The 16,054-nt window shown below is 47.2% G+C and overlaps 1 protein-coding gene across 8 annotated transcripts in view; it reads left to right on the top strand.

Annotated features, from left to right (window-relative positions):
• Nucleotides 1-16,054, top strand: part of FRMPD4 (FERM and PDZ domain containing 4) — an 849,154-nt gene that overhangs the window by 755,709 nt on the left and 77,391 nt on the right. For all 8 annotated transcript variants that reach the window (XM_082717071.1, XM_082717070.1, XM_082717077.1 and 5 more), the window contains 2 exons: nucleotides 334-494; nucleotides 5,351-5,453. In XM_082717071.1, coding sequence (XP_082573197.1) covers nucleotides 334-494; nucleotides 5,351-5,453 — 264 coding nt within the window. The remainder of the gene's footprint in view (nucleotides 1-333; nucleotides 495-5,350; nucleotides 5,454-16,054) is intronic.

The following is a 16,054-nucleotide window of genomic DNA, read 5'->3' as shown; positions in this document are numbered from 1 at the left end:
GGGGGACCAGGCATGCGGTGTATGTGGCTAGAGGGTCACACCTGAGCAGACCAGAGAGCGGGTAGGGGGCTCCACACCCATGTAGTGGTAGGATCAGCATTTCCGCTTGGGGGAACAGCCAGTGCAATAGCCTAATGCTGAAATGGGTCTGGTGTTTTCAAGGGATTAAGGAGGGGATGCAGGAAGCATAACTGTGCGCCTTCCCGCGTCTTCCCCAGGCTCTCCCAGACAGGGAATTGAACGTTTGGAAAGGAGAGGGAGAATGTGATTGCCAAGCCATTGCCAAACACTTACACTAACACCTTTTTTCCATTGTGTGTGCTTTTCCCACAGTCACATGACGCAGGGCATCCCATTTGACGACCCTCGGTTGGAGAGCTGCCAAATCCTCCCTCCGGCCCCTCGGAGGGTGGAGATGAGGAGGGACCCCGTACTGGGGTTTGGTTTTGTGGCCGGGAGTGAGAAGCCAGTGGTCGTTCGCTCCGTAACACCAGGTAAGCACCGGGCCCCGCTCCCGGTCTCCTGGGGTCACCTATCACACCCTGCCCCAGCGACTGTCGCTGAGTCCCGTAAGTTTCATACCATTCCACGTTGAGCTGTGGAGCCTTGTGGAGTTTTTCCAACCTCGGGCTAGAGTCAGACCGCCAGAGGGACACAAAGGGCTCTGTAGACTGGGTTTCAACTGCCAAATGCATCATATCTTTTGACTTCGGAAAACACGGATCTATCATTTGTAACCATGGAAATGACCTACTTCTTAAAGTATGAATGCACATCAAAAGAGACAGGCGCTGTGCTGTATTTTGGTAAGTTCACAATTAAACTCCTTAGTGAACAAAAGCAGAAAGTGGCATGAAGTCACAGAAGGATTTTAGTCATCGGAGTGCTTGGATTGTGTTCTGAGGATGCGCTCTTCTCTCCCCGCACTGGACGCGGAATATAGTTCTCTACCCCGCTGTTTCTGGGCTGGACCAGGTTGCTGACTTTGGCCAACAGCCTATTAGCAGAGATGACACTCAGAGGCTTGACAAGTGCTTGTACTGTTGACCTTCTCTATTGGATTTCTGTCACGGGAGCGGCAGGAGAGTTTCCCTCAAGAGGCTCTTACCTTTTCAGCCTGTCTGTGCTTACCCGAAAGGCCCAGACGCCCGAGAAGAAGTGACCATCGGACAGCCTACTGAATCGGACGCTAGTTCGTCATCCAGTAATGGCTGACTGATCACCAACGGGACACATCCCACAGTAGGAGCCAATCATTAATGTCCTCTGCCTCAGGCTTTCTTGTTAGACTCTACAGATGTCCGACATCCACACAGTTGAAAATAATGCCCTTAGGAGGCAATTACCTGAAGTGGGCCGCCCTGGCCTTTCCAGAAACAAGGCTCTTTGACTGATTTCTTTTTTCATGATATGTATTTATGAGTTTATCTTAATGGACTTGTATTGAATTTATTCTCACACAAAAGGAAATTGCCTTCCATACTATTCCTCCTCAGGATTTGGCAAATCACGGACAGAGCTCAGGAGAACAGTCCTGTGGTGAGGAGCACAGCCTGTGGCAATGGACTGCCCGGGTTTGACGGGTTTGGAGCTCGCCTCTGCCCCCATTAGACGTGTTGAGCTTCCATGTTAATTCCTCTGCATTTCAGTTGGATGGACACTTCTCTGCATCCTCTGGACAATGGGGCTCATGCTCATATCTATCTTCAAGGGCTCGGGACAGAATGCAACACATTCTAAGAGTGCAGGGAGCTTTTCTCCATCCCCACATCTTTATGCTTACTGTGCCGGCCTCCAGTGCCCTGCGTCCCTGGTCGCCATGCCTCATGAAATTGAAGGAATCGGGGACTTTGCTCTTAGGCAGGGAAAAGGATGCCAAACTTGTCAAGATCAAGAAAAATAAGGATCATGTGAATTTCAAAGTCCAGTGCAACAGAAACCTTTATACCCTGGTCATCCCAGACAAAGAGAAGGCAGCCACGTGACGCTGTCCCTGTCCCCAGGTTTGGCAGTGAAGAAGCCAAAATGAAGCCGGTACACTGATTGGAACTGTATTAAAATTTTAAAAGCTCAGAAAGTAAATAAATACATAAAAGAGCGCCAGGTACCTCCTTCTCATTTCAAAGATATTTATTGTTATTATTATTGTTGTTATTACTAAACTCTAAAATATTTGGGCTACTGAGTCTGCCAGTTAAGGAGAATGAAAGGCATCTAGTGCATAGTAGGTGTCTCAAAAGTTGATTGCATTTTTCATTTTTTTGACATCATATAGTCCAGGGTAAGCCCTGTGACCACAGTCAACCACCTTACAGACTCGTACAGGGAAGAATCGGCTTCCTTTTCTCTCCCACCACTGACTCACCACGCAACCTGTTCCTGTTTGCCAAGCTTCCTCTTTTCTTAGCTGTAGGTCCTACCTCAATTCTCTGTATGACATTGTTGAGCTTGACGCGGCTGAGAATTGTATTACTAAAATGAAAGAGATTTGTCGCCTACTGTGATAACAAAATAATACACCCGCATTGTGAAAAACATACAATATAGATCATATAGAGGAGAAAGTTAAAAAAACAGAATCACCTGAGCTCCTACTACTCAGGGCGAGCCATTTTTTTTTTTAAGATTTTTATTTATTTATTAGAGAAAGAGAAAGAGACCGTGTGAGAGAGAACACAAGCACAGGAAGTGGGAGAGGGAGAAACAGGCTTCCCGCTGAGCAGGAGCCCGATGTGGGGCTCGATCCCAGGACCCTGGGATCATGACCTGAGCCAAAGGCAGACACTTAACAACTGAGCCACCCAGGCGCCCCCAGGGCAAACCATTATTGTGTATGTAGAGGAGACAAGTCTGTGTATGAGGGTGCGTACATTATATGTCATATGTATGAGCTATATAATGTAGGCTAGGTGTGTGTGCACACACCCCTGGGTGACATTGAGCTGCTGCTTTCTGATAGAGGGACACTAACATCTCTGATTCTGAGATTCTCTTAAAGAGGAGTCCTCCCCAGAGCAGGCAGATCTGAGTGTTGTTCTAGGTTTTCCTGTGTTGCTTCATCATTCCTTTAACTTCTTCTTCTTCGCCCGTGACTCTCCTGACTCAAACACCGACACCTCATTTTCGACAATCTTGAGAACAGTGGACAAAAGTGAAACAGGTCAAAGATGACCATTTCCGATCATTTTGGGGTGTGAAAATAATGGTCCAATAAATTGTGGCTTTCATCAAAATGACTCTGCTGAAGTCTCAGATGATTTCTGTGGCCTGACTAGATTTTCTGTACCAGACACCCCAGCCTTCAGAGTATGGGGCACGAAACAGTTCTCTGAAAGGAGTTGTGTCTTGCTTCCCTCGGAAATTCTTGTTTAAGTTGCTTGATTAAACGAGAATATTTCCATTTGGCCAAAAAGCCTGCGTCAGATGTAAAAGTATGGCCTATTAATCAGCAAGCGGTTTTCGCAGGAAAGTAGTTAACGTCTATCAGCCAATCCGTGTGAACATTTTTCAGTATTTGATCAGCATCTGATTTCTAACCATTTGTTGGACTGAATTTGAGCAAATGTTTGCAGATAATCCAATGGTTCTATAAACTCTCTTAAGTGATTTTCAGAATTTCTTATGTGTGCAAACACTGAATTCTCAGTTCCCACATCTTGAAATGAATATTTTTTTATCACGATATGAGGAAATATTAAGGTTTTCCCTACTTTTTTACTACCCAGAAAGAAGATTCATTTATGCTCCAGCTTCAGTGACACATATGCCAAGTGTCTGGGTGGGTGGGAAGCATCTGAATTCCTTTGAGATCCCGTCTCTGGCTATGAAGTGCTCATTTCAATTACTGAATAAAGTCATCGCAGTAATATTTGAGAGATCATCTTTCAGCTGCACCTATGACCTAGTGACAGACCTGGAAGTAAAATGAAAATTATAGTACCCTATCAATATTTGGGAGGTAATTATATTAGACATGGAGATAGTTGAAATATTCATTTATAGGTTTTATTTGATACTGATGTATGCTTTATGCAGTTGTGGCTTTAAGTTTATCTGTCAGGAGACCTGGCAGTGACCAGTTTTTCAATTATAGGAGCAAGCTCAAAAGAGATGCTGGTCACCCTGAACTTGACCGAGTCCACAGACCTGAGCTACAACCGGGTTCTATCCTTTAAGCCATTTCTTCCACCTGTGTGAGCCTGGGGCCTCTCATTCTATGGAAGGGATTGTAAGTGTCATTGGGATTCTAGGCAAGGCAGCTAGGCCCTTGCCTGGTATGTAATAAATGCTCAGCAAATATTAGCTCCCTGCCTCCTTGCAAAAACCAATGGAAACGACTATGATGGACCAAGACAAACACAAGAGTCCTCTGTCATTTCGTGCGAGCACGGGCACACGCACCCAGGCTCGGTCCCTGCCACGGTCCCAGCCACAGAAGGGACCAAACGACCTCACCCCCCAGCTGACACGACTGTCTGCTGCTTCCTGAACAATTTCAGCTTTAGCTCTGCTTCCTTGCCCCCACCTTTCAGACAAGAATCACGAAGGTGACCGCACTTCTTGAGCCTCCCCAGAAGCATAGAACACAGGCCCCAGCCTGTCAGTCCTTCCTCAGGGGCTTGCTGCCTGCCCATTGCCGACAGTATGGGGCCTCCCTAGTTGGGCCGAGTAAGTAAACGCAACTTTGTTCAGGTCCCTGTGTGCCCCGGTGCTTTGGCCGCAGGCCGTCTGCACAGTTGGGTGGCCATCCCTTTGGGGCAACACCTTCTTTTCGGGGCTTCCACACCAGTATACTCAGTCGACCAGCAGCGTCTGGAGCCCTTGGGAGCTGGTGAGAAGCGCGTTACCTCCCCATCGCTCCTCGGAATCTACGGAATCAGCCTGCGGGGTTCCACGGTTCCCAGGCTTGCGCGTGTCCGTTCAAGTGTGCAGTTTTCCTAGGCCGCTGTGTCTCAAACCTGCCAGGAACGTTCTAGAGAAATGCCAGTGCCTGCTTCCCACCTCCAACGATTCTGATTTAATCGGCCAGGGTGTAGCCTGAGCCTCTGGAGTTTATCCAGAACTCCCCAGTTCATTCTTTCTCTCTCTCTCTCTCTCTCTCTCTCTTTAAATAAGCTCTACTCCCAACATGGAGCTTGATCTCATGACCCTGAGACCAAGATTCACGTGTTTCATCGACCAAACCGGCCAGGCACCCCTCCCCAGGTCTCTCTAATAACGTGCCACCAGGGTTGGGTTTTGTTTCAGCGGACAGCGCCAGGTGCTGACGATGAGTGGTGACGGGGCGAGGGTGACACGGATGGATCGGCGATGGTCTTCTCACCTGCGCTTTGCTCTCCTCTGTCTCCAGGTGGCCCCTCCGAAGGCAAGCTGATCCCTGGAGATCAGATTGTAATGATTAACGATGAGCCGGTCAGCGCTGCGCCGAGGGAGCGGGTCATCGACCTGGTCAGGTGCGTGACTCCCTCCCCTGGGCCCTGTTCTGCTGCAAGGGCTGATACGCAGCTCTGAGACCTCGTCCTGTGGAGGAATTCCTGTGAGCCAGTGAAGGGCAGTAACACGAGCCCACGTGTTCACCTTGACGGTGCTGGCGACACTGACCTCTAACCTAAAAACGCATGCCCCCTAAGCACCGAACACCCAATCGCCCATTCTCTATTAACTGCCAAAGTGCCTATGCTTCAGCTGGAGTGTTCTTTCACTCCTACTTTCATTGCTATATCCAAAGGTTGCATTTTTCCCCCTTCCAGCCTTACTGACACATAGATATTGCCTAATTGAGGAGGTCAAAACGCAATGCCCAAATTCCATATAAGTGAAGAGTAATTTTATATAATCCCATGGATATGCAAACATAGAGTTCACTGATTTTTTCATACTTGACTGATTCATTACTGAATTGTGAAAGTATCAACTGAAGCAAAAGGATAGTTAGGTCAAAGCTGTGACAGTTTAAAAATGTGCTTTTAGTGTATTGGCTTAGCTTGATCATTGATGTAAATAATTCGTTGTATGATAGTCTTAGTGGAGCACCAGAAAATCTGTTTTATATGATGTTAAAATATTGGTCAAGAGATCCTTGAAGCCCATTGGAGTTCCTCTCCACAGCGTACTTGAGGCAAAAAGGGGCCATTAGAAGTTAGAAATGTAACCATGTCTATTGTCTGAGCAGATCCGCGTGTGCTCCGGGAGTGTTAAGGGATGATGGGTGTGTGACACTTGTCTTTTACAAACCGATTTTTTTTTCCAAACAATATTGAAGCAGAAGCTAAAGCTATCAGAACATTTTAAACTGAAAAGGGGATCTTCTAACCTTGATGCTCTTTCGTTACAAAATGTACATCCGTACTTTGAAAAGGCATTAAGTGGAGCATCTCTGGGGTTTTCCAGAGAAAGTTTCTTTCCCAAGTTCTGCAGCTTCTGCTTCACAGAGAAGCACTGGAGGGTCCTGTCAGTCCTTGGAAGGACTGGGAGAGGGGTAAGAAGACAGAGGAATAGAAATAGAGGCCGCTTACTTTTAGGGTGAGCAACATTTCCAGTTTGAGCCCAGCAAGGCCCACCTCCTGGGCAACCTCACAGTTCTCGAAGGGTCGGCCACCCTACTTTTCCGTGTAGACCAGGGGCATAGAGCCTTTGCAACTGGCTGGCCAAGTCTGCAAGGGGCGTCCACATCTCTCAAGGGTTCCTCCTTGTGAACAGGCACTGAGGTTCATGTTAGACCCCACCTTGCATCAGGAATGAGACCTGGCAACACCTCCAATTTTCCTGGGGGCCAGGAATGCAAGAATCTGGGGGTGACTCTGTATTGTCAAGCCCCAGGGAGAGAGCTGCAGTGTTGTCATTTGGAGCCACTTGTCTCTTGAGATGCTTGTGCTTGTCAGCGGGGACAGGTGTCGTCCAGGCAAGCTCCAAACCTTATGTAGGCCTGCATCCTGGAGTGTCTTGTTCAGGCCTGATGGCAGGCCACGGGCTTCTTTTGTACCCCCCTGGGCACACCCTTCCGTAATCAGCTCTGTTGCCCTGTGTCCCCGGAGGATAGTAGGATATCGGAGATGGCTGTGTGGCTGTGCTGGGACTGGCCAGCTCGCTGCAGGACCGGGACACAGCAGCCAGGGTCTGAAAGTGGAATCAGGCCGGCTCGCTGCAGGACCGAGACACGGCAGCCGGGGCCTGAAAGTGGGATCAGCTCCCAGCAGTCCTAACGGGGCATCGTGAGAGAGGTTTTCCAAAACATGGTTTCCTTCTGCATTAACGCATTTGGGAGAAAATGACCTCACCTTACACAAAGTCTCTAGAGAACTTTCTGTGTACCAGGGCCCAGCGTAGTTGTGTTGACGAAATGAACGACAGCTCGCGGTCCCCATCCAGCCTGCCACCTGTCTCCGCACAGCCCATGAGCTAAGAATGGTTTGGACCATTTTTAAATGGCTGGGAAAAAAATACAAGAAGACTATTTTGTGACACACGCATTCCATGTGAAATGCAAGTTTCCAGAGTCCATAAATAACATGCCAACAGTCGCACGCCACCATTCTATGCGTCGTCTCAGAGGGTTTTCTCCCTGCGGTAGCAGAGCTGGATACTTGTGACTGACACCCATCTGGCCCTTGAGAGGAAAATTTTGTCGGTCCCTCTAGCAGGAGAGAGTAAAGGAACTAATGGCATTTTCGCTTCTGATCCCTCCAGCATGCCTGCATACTTGATCACGAGGCTGTGTTTGAAATGGAAAGCATGTATGCTTTTCAAACATTATGAAATACTTCAGGTGCCTAAACTCCCATTCCCCTGTCAAGGCCAAACCCTGGAGTCAGAGGTCGGAGGGCAATCGGTGAGAGCCGAGGTCTTCTCGCCAAACTGCCTGCAGTCAGAGCACCCCTTGGTAAGTGGGGGCTGCTCCTCTGACTGGCACTGGCTGTCAGTTCTCTTGGTGGCCTTGGTCCCTCGAAGCTGGCTATCCCCTGAAGCTCACCCATGAAGTCTCTGAAGGCAGGAAGGGACACATCCTGAGGAGCCACCCCACATGCACGGGGGCCTGGCACCAGCAAGAACAGCTACCCTTCAAGTTGTCTGCTTGACCCCGTCACAGAGGACAAGAAGTCACCTCTCCCTGGATCTCGGCCCTTCTGACAACACCAAAAGTCCCGCTTTCAACTCCTTACCTGGGCTGGAGGAGGAAAGGGGAGGAGGCGGTGCTGGCTGGCAGTAGCAGATCCCATGGTGCCTCTTTCTAGAAAGTTCTGGGGGGGTCTCACTTGTTTGCAACTCCCTTTGGAATGTGATCTTAGTCTCTTCATGGGTGTCCCACTGCTGTGTGACAAGGACATGGTTTAAATACAGAATGCAGCTGGATGTGGTGGAAACAGGTGACCCGGATCCTACATCCCATGAGAGAAGAGACCCTGTCTGTGTCATCCCCTTCTGTGTCCCCATGGCCTGTTCCAAAGCCGGGCACGTAGTGCTCAGTGACCGTGCATTGAGTGAGTGGGTGGGCTCTGGAGAGCGCTTTGTGAAAGCTCCCCATTGCCATGGTTTCCCCCAGCCCCTCCTTCAGTTCAAGTTCTGCAAGCATGAATGTCAGCTAAGGGGTCCACCTCTCAGGAGACCCGTGTTTGATCAGGCAGCTACTGTGTACACGGGACACAGAGCGAAGGCACCAGACACCGAGAGGGATGAGACAGCACCCAGCCCTCGGGGAGCTGATGGTCCTTTGCCACCATGGCTAGTGCTGTCTCTTCAGGATGGACCTCCTCGAGACAGACAAGACCCCACATCGAACCCTTGGGGGAGTTTTGTCAGATTCGAAGGGATACTGCTAGTGAGAAAAACACATTGGCCATGGATGCCATGGAGATGATGAACGTGTCCCACAACCCTCAAGGTTGCTCCTTCATCTCCGTGCGATTCATTTATCTGCATGAAAGTAACAAGGTGCTATCTTTTAACCAGAGAAAGCCTCGTGCAATAATAATACGGTAGGTCACGGAGATGAGATGCAGTCGGTCGCCGAGTTCCTATTGTGGCTGATACCTTCCAACTCATTAAACCAGAATTCGGAAATAACGCATTTCTCACTAATGAAAGAGTTCAAGTATTAGAAAAATCTTCCCCGTGCCTTTCCATCAGCTTAGTCATCTGTCTGCCATGTGTGTACAAATCTTTAAAAACGGGGCTCGCGTAACATCATCCCTGGGCTTCTCAGCCGATACGTGTTTTAATGTTTGTGTCTTACACAAGATAAATTCCCTCTGTCTTTAATAAAATACCCCATTTTCTTTGCCACTAAGGAAATTCCGAAAAACACTCATCATTTTAATAACCCTGTAAAATTCGCTCTTTAAAAATTGGTATCACCACTCGTCTAGATGGTTTCGTCTTGTTTTGTTCTTTTTTCTCCCATCGCGGCATTTGCTTGCAGATCTTTTTTCTTCTTCTTCTTCTTTTTCTTCTTTCCAGATACATTTATGTTTCTTTGTGGGTTATTTTTCTTATCATTTGGTTGCTCTATGATAGAAAATTATTTATTTTTCTAGAGAAAATGAAGGAGTTTCTTAGATACCAATTTACTACTATAGTAACCACATTTGGGTTTTTTTCACGTGTCCTCAGATAGAGCTATAATTGCTGTGCTGAAATTAGACGAGTTCTGTTCATTTCAGTTTTCTAAGTTCTTAACTCCGTCTCATACTTTATAGCGGCCAAGGAGCAAAATCTTTGCAGCATTCTTGCCCTTTGCAAATTACCGTATCTTTCTTCTTTAGAAGTAGCCGTGGATAATTTCCCCTGGCTTTTCATAATTAGACAAATTAACTTGAAACAATTTCCAAAATTTTATTTTTGAAAACTAAGGAGTATAATTGCTTGTAGACATCATGAATCATGCCCCATCCCTCAAGGCTAGCCAACCCAACTCAACTCGTTTGACTTCAACAAACGATTACTGAGCATTAACTAGGTAGCAGATGATGGGGCAGGTGCTGGCCATGTATAAATACCAAAGACATCATTCTTGCCCTTCAGGAGGAGACGTCCAGCTAATTTCCCTGTGTTTATGAGTGTTGCAAGGCCGCAGCGGAGGGTAGCGTTTGGAGGGAATGTTTGACGAGGTTGGATGGGGATGTAGAAGAGTGTAATGAAGGTGGCAATGTGTAGCTGTGAACCCTGAGTGGAAGAGCAGGTTCATGGCTGGAGAAAGGCTTATCAAATACATCTTAGTTCGTCCCCAGAAACCCCAGACCCTCCTGATGAACACTTAACTTTCCCATCTGCAGAGAGAGAAATATCCATTGCCCGCATGGTCGTCCTAAACCGTGACATCAAAGTTTGGGCCTGCCTTCCTGCTGTCACCCCTTTAAGGCAGCAACAGAGCTCCTGGCTTGGCTTGGACTGGAGGCATTTGTCTTTGGGGAGTCAGGACCCATCTGAGAATTGGATGAATAGCGTGGACCTGCGCCTCCAACCAGAAGCATCCACGGGCACACACAGTTTTGCCTGTAGTGTCAGAATGTTTCTCGGCCCCCATCCCCGCATGCCAGTCCCGGTTTTAGAGCCCTGGCAGCATATTCTGAAGGTGTGGGCTCCCATCCTTTCCCTTTGTCTCCATCAGAAGGCAACATGAAGAGCCAGGCGTGTGAGCAGTTCAGTCTTACCCCTTCCTATCAGGGCAGTGAAAGCCGAGGGCAGCCCACCACATGATGAGAAGGCACGAGGGTCAAACTGGAAACTAGTTCCCCTTCTCCCTTCCCCTACAGTGGGGCAGCTGACCATCCCTCCATCTGTCTCCTCACACGGCCTAGTCTGATGATGCCTGCTGATCTAATTAATGAGCTGTGCCAGAGCTCCAGCCACATCTAGAGAAGATTGTCCACATCTATCAGACACGTCATCCCTTCTGTACTAATGTCCTGTGACTGGACAGCTTTTCCGGGGAGCATTAGGCTTCTTCCTGATAAGTAACTAGACTATGAATACGAATAGACGGAAAGTGACGCATCATCACTTTAATTCACAAAGGACAAACATGAATTTTTAGCGACATTCCTTTTGCCTAAGTAACTAAGATGTATAAAAACATGCCAGGTGATGTCCACATTTGTTTCTAAGGCCAGGATGATCATCCCAACAATTACAACCAGGACGCTAGTACAACAAGTGAGCCAACTCACGTCCACAGTCAAAGCCAGAGCTTTGTGTGTAACTCAGTTAAGGGTAACATTTTTGACTCTCAGGAGAAAAAAAGAAAATGTAATTGGTCGCATCCCAACTAAGAGAATTAACATGAAGCAAGTCCTTATCGTATGCTAAACTCTTTCATTCCTTAGTATTCAGACCAGATAATACTCGCACTGTGCTCACTATGTACCCTGTCCCGTGTACATTTAGTATATTAACTGATTCAGTCCTCACGATGGTTCCTGGGTCCAGGGGTAACCTCTGATTTACAGATGGGGAACCCAAAGTGCAGAAAGATTAGGAATGTGCACAAGTTCCTTAGCTAGTCAGTGGTGGAGTGAAACGCAGTCTGCCTCCTTAGTGACTGTGCTTTGCCTGTTCAGCTCATATTTCTTGCAACAGCCCTAGGAGCAAGTATTGTTTCTTGTACCCCTATTACAGCCTGGAAGAGGAAGCTTAAAGAAGTTAAAGCAGTTGCTCAGGGCAAGTAGGGAGGCATGCAGTGGGGGTGGAAGAAGCCAGTAGGAATTACCAGGACCTGTCGGTTCACACAGGGCCAAGTCTAGTTACCAAGTCCTCACTTGGTGGGCCCATCCAACAATGGAGCTGCATTTGGCCCTGAGATCGTGGGTCTGAGCACCTCCGTTCTTGAATTATATGCACAGAGCCCGTCTCCTACCCCAGGTTTGCCAAGGCTCTGCTTGGATTTTTGCAGGAAGTATTCAGGAGTACCTCCTCGCTGCCCTCGGTGGGAGATTGGCCAGAGCTTGACGGCAAGAAACCATTTAGAAGGGACCCATCTACAAGATCAGATCTCGGCCCCTCTGTGTTTTGATCAGGCTCTCCTCGCCAAAATTATAATAGAAAGTCAAATCAGATCATGTTCCACGGGCACGGTGTCTGCAAAGGAATCTGTATGGAGGGTCACCTTCCTGTCTCGTTTCAGCTCGGCTTAGATGCATCATGATGCTGCTTAGTGAAATAACAAAGCAGAGAGCAGCCACGAGCCTCAGGCATATAAAATATGCATGATGATGTAGGATATAATAAGGCCTTATTAGAGGAAGACTGGCAAGCAATTTCAGTGAAAACAGGAAAGAACAGCCCCTCGGTATGCTGACGCGGCACATTGTAGACTCACCAAATACACACTTGCAGTGCACACATTTCCTGGCATTTGCAAATTACAGAGCCTGGGGGGAGAGAGGTCAGTGATTCTAGAAAATGGGATGTATGGGAAAACCTTCTAATAAGGACAAAGTAGAAAAAGCGATTTGAGTCCATAGTTCATAAGGATTATAATGAGAATTAATAAGAAAAGTGATTTCATCTGCATTATTGCAGCATGCCTTAGATCTTGTTGATGAGCATCTCCTCGTCTCTCACTAGATCTCTCCATTACTCTGTATCATTTTTTGCAACTCATGGATGGTGAATGAATGTCAGAGATTGAAGAATAAGGAACAAGTTTTCAACTAGGGTGTATTTTCAGTGATTTCCTACAGTTGACACTACTGAACGTCTTCACATCTTATCTACCTGAAGGAAAAATGATAGAAGATGATTATTGGCCCTATGCTATGTTCTATTGATCTTTGAGATAAATTATTCCACAACCTTTCTAGAAATAGCTGAAAAGACAAAAACAAACAAACAAACAAAAAACACATCCCAGTGAACCTGCAGTCAGAACGTACCCAGGACCAAATAGAAGCCCCGTTTCCTAGAGATTTTAATAGAAGGTCTCAGGAGCTTAACACCTGAACCTATCTCTACAGCCAACATAGTGGGTGGGCAAGAATCTCAGGCCACATGCTCAGATGGCCAAGAAGCCCATTTTTTTTTTTTTAAGTAATCTCTATGCCCAACACAGGACTTAAACTCACAATCCTGAGATCAGGAGTCACATGCTCTCCCAATTCAGCCAGCCTGGCTCCCCAGAATTGTACCATTATTTATCTATTGTATATAACAATCCAAATTATTCCTAGTTCCTATCCTAGGGTATGGTCAGTTTTCCCATTTTCCACAGTGCTGCGTCTCCATCGGGCGGGTTGCTTGAACAGGAGGAGGCTTGGGGGAAGCAAAGCAGATCTGCCTAGCCTGTATCTTCCATCTTACTAGAATTTGCTGAGATACCTTTGTGCCCATCTGGACTGTCTGCGGTCATTCACCTTGGCTGGGAGCTACTATGGCGTCCCTTGTTCACTGCTGTCAGCACTTCCTCAGCCACTTGTCCGCCATCTTGGGTACACTTGCCCCTCCTGTGCCATATTGGGACATGGACTTCTCTCTAGGGCTCATTTCCTTCAGGGTCTTGTCACCTTCCCAGGGTTCTGACTACAAGAAAATGTACAGGTCATTGTACTGTTTCATTCCACCAGCCTATTTGGGGGTTCCCAATGGGATCTTCCTGGAGGATAAGCTTCTGAAAAGAGGGGGACAATGTGTGCTCTTTCACAGGCACCCCCAGTTTGGTACTCTTCTAAGTGCTCTATGATTTGCTGTCTCCCCATCATCTGACCAGTCCCCGAAATGGATTCACTGTGCCCGACGTTGGGCAAGGACTTTATTTACATAAGCCTGTCTCTTGAGCCATAAAATGGAGATCTATCTCATACAGTCGTGAGAGCTAGCTAAGCCAGAATGACATCACGTATTGCGAGAGCACTTGGTGACTTCTAATCAGGCAAGTTGTTTTGTCACATGTTGTCATTAATGCTCATGGAACTGCCGAGCCAGAGATTGGATCCCAATCCAGATATGCCGTCAAAACCAAAGAGAGGAACCTTAGCAGAAATTGAGTTTTGTTTTTTGTTTTGTTTTGTTTAGAAATTTAGTCTTTTAGGATGAAGAAAACTTGAGGAATGATGAAAAAGCCCAGAAGGCCGCCAGGGTTTGTTGGCAGAGCTAGCCAAGGCTCAGCCCTAGAGTGCTAGAACCCAGCAGTGTTGATCAGTGAACTTGACTCGGGCTTCACACAGGTGTGCAGCAGGGCAATGAGGTGGTGGCTGGAACAAGAGGGATTCAGTGTCATGTCATATGGGTGAAGGGGGTGTGGGCAGATCTGGGAGCTCTTGGCGTGTGCCCTGCTGAGGTTATGACTAGGTTAGGAACCACCTGAACCAGGGGTCGGTAAGCGTTTTCTGCAAAAGACCAGGTTGTACATATTTTAGGCTTTGTGGGCCATATGGTCGCTGTCACAACAACCCTTTTCTACCATTGTAGCACAGAAGCAGCCATAAATAATATGTAAACAAATGAGTGTGGCTGGGTTCCAGTAAAACTTTGTTTACAGAAACAGAGAAGGACAAATTTAGCCCCGAGGCTGTTGTCTACTGGCCCCTGACTTAAACCAATGAAACTTTGAGACCTATTCTGAAGATAAGGGGACCAGAGAGGCAGAGCAATAAAGCAGAGGGTGCTGGGTGTTTTTGTTGTTGTTGTTGTTGTTTTGCTAGCAAAAATAGTAAAGATAACACCAATATGATGAACTCTGTGGCAACCTAAAATCCTTTTTTGGAAAGAGGAGTCATGGCAAAAAAACAAAAAAAAAAAAAAACAAAACAAAAAAAAACAAGCAAACAGATAAACATCACAGATTTCTGTATTGCTTTCCCTTATCCTCTCCAGTCATCCCCCAATGTTAATTACTCCCATATCTTGAGCCGCTGAAATGTACAGAGATTTTATTATAATCTATACCACCCAAGGTTAGCCATATCTTTGAACTTGCTGGTCTCTGTCATGAGTCTGTATTTCTTAGTGACAAGGACCTGGATTAGGAGAACACTGGCTGCTGTAACAAAACCCAAACCATACCACGCTTCGGTCACAATGGGGATTTGTAAATGACATAAGTCCATAATGAGTGCTCCTGATTGGTGGACAGCTCCCCTTCCCGTGGGGCGGGGCTGAAATCCAGGGACCAACCCAGACCCCACCTGGTCTGTGACTGCCATCTTCAGCATGCTGCTTGGCTTTGTCCTTGTCATATGGCAGAGAGGAAAGAGTTTGGAAGGGTCCATGGGAGGGTTGGCCAGGCCAGGCCTGGAAGGAAGGGGTTGGGGGTATACAGCGCTTACACTCCCCTCGCTTTGGTAGGAAGTCAGCCACATGAGTGACTGTCCCCATGCGGGGAGCTGGGTGTGATAGGTGAAACCGGTTTGTGGAGCACTCGGCCACTTTCGGCACAGATCATCTTTTATTCATTGAGGCTAGCCTTCGTGCTAGTGGAGGGCCCAGTACAAAATTGAATAGAAGTCAATGTTTCCAGGAAGTCCTCTGTAAGGGGATTTAATGTGGAGCTGCCTTTTACATGATTAAATACAATCCGTTTCATTATTCCTTTGATCAAATCTAAACAAGTTGTTAAGCTTTTCAGCAGTCGTGTCCAAAGCAGGTCCCTGGTTTGTCTCATGCCTTTGCATACATGTTGATTTTAGTCTGGACACCCGTGTTCCAAACACCCGCATACTTCCCCAGCTCAGCTCATAGTCCTATCTCTGTCTACCTCACTTTTCCTGACTTCACTGGTCTCAGCCTCTTCGCATCACCTTGGCCTCTGCTCATAGATTAGACGTGGGGTATTCAGTAAGTGGTTCAAGTTACCATTCTGGAATTAAACTTTCCGGTGGCCTCAGGGTGGTGTCAGATCCCATACTCAGCATGACCAGAGTTACATTTATGCCCATACTGAAGATGCCCGCCAGTGGACATTAAACTTCTCTTTTCTCTAAGAAAACACAGTGTGGCTTTTTAAAGGTTTTATTTGTGCCAGACATGCGTTGCTTACATGTGAGCCGACAGGTAAACCTCCTCCCTTCCTGACTGAATCGGCATTGGTGCTGTGTGATCTTCCCATGCCCCCGGGTCATGAGGATGC

Source organism: Mustela nivalis, assembly GCF_964662115.1.
Source record: "Mustela nivalis genome assembly, chromosome: X".
Taxonomy (NCBI): Eukaryota; Metazoa; Chordata; class Mammalia; order Carnivora; family Mustelidae; genus Mustela; species Mustela nivalis.
The sequence above is the reverse complement of the archived record's forward strand: the minus strand, read 5'-3'. Positions and strand labels throughout refer to the sequence as shown.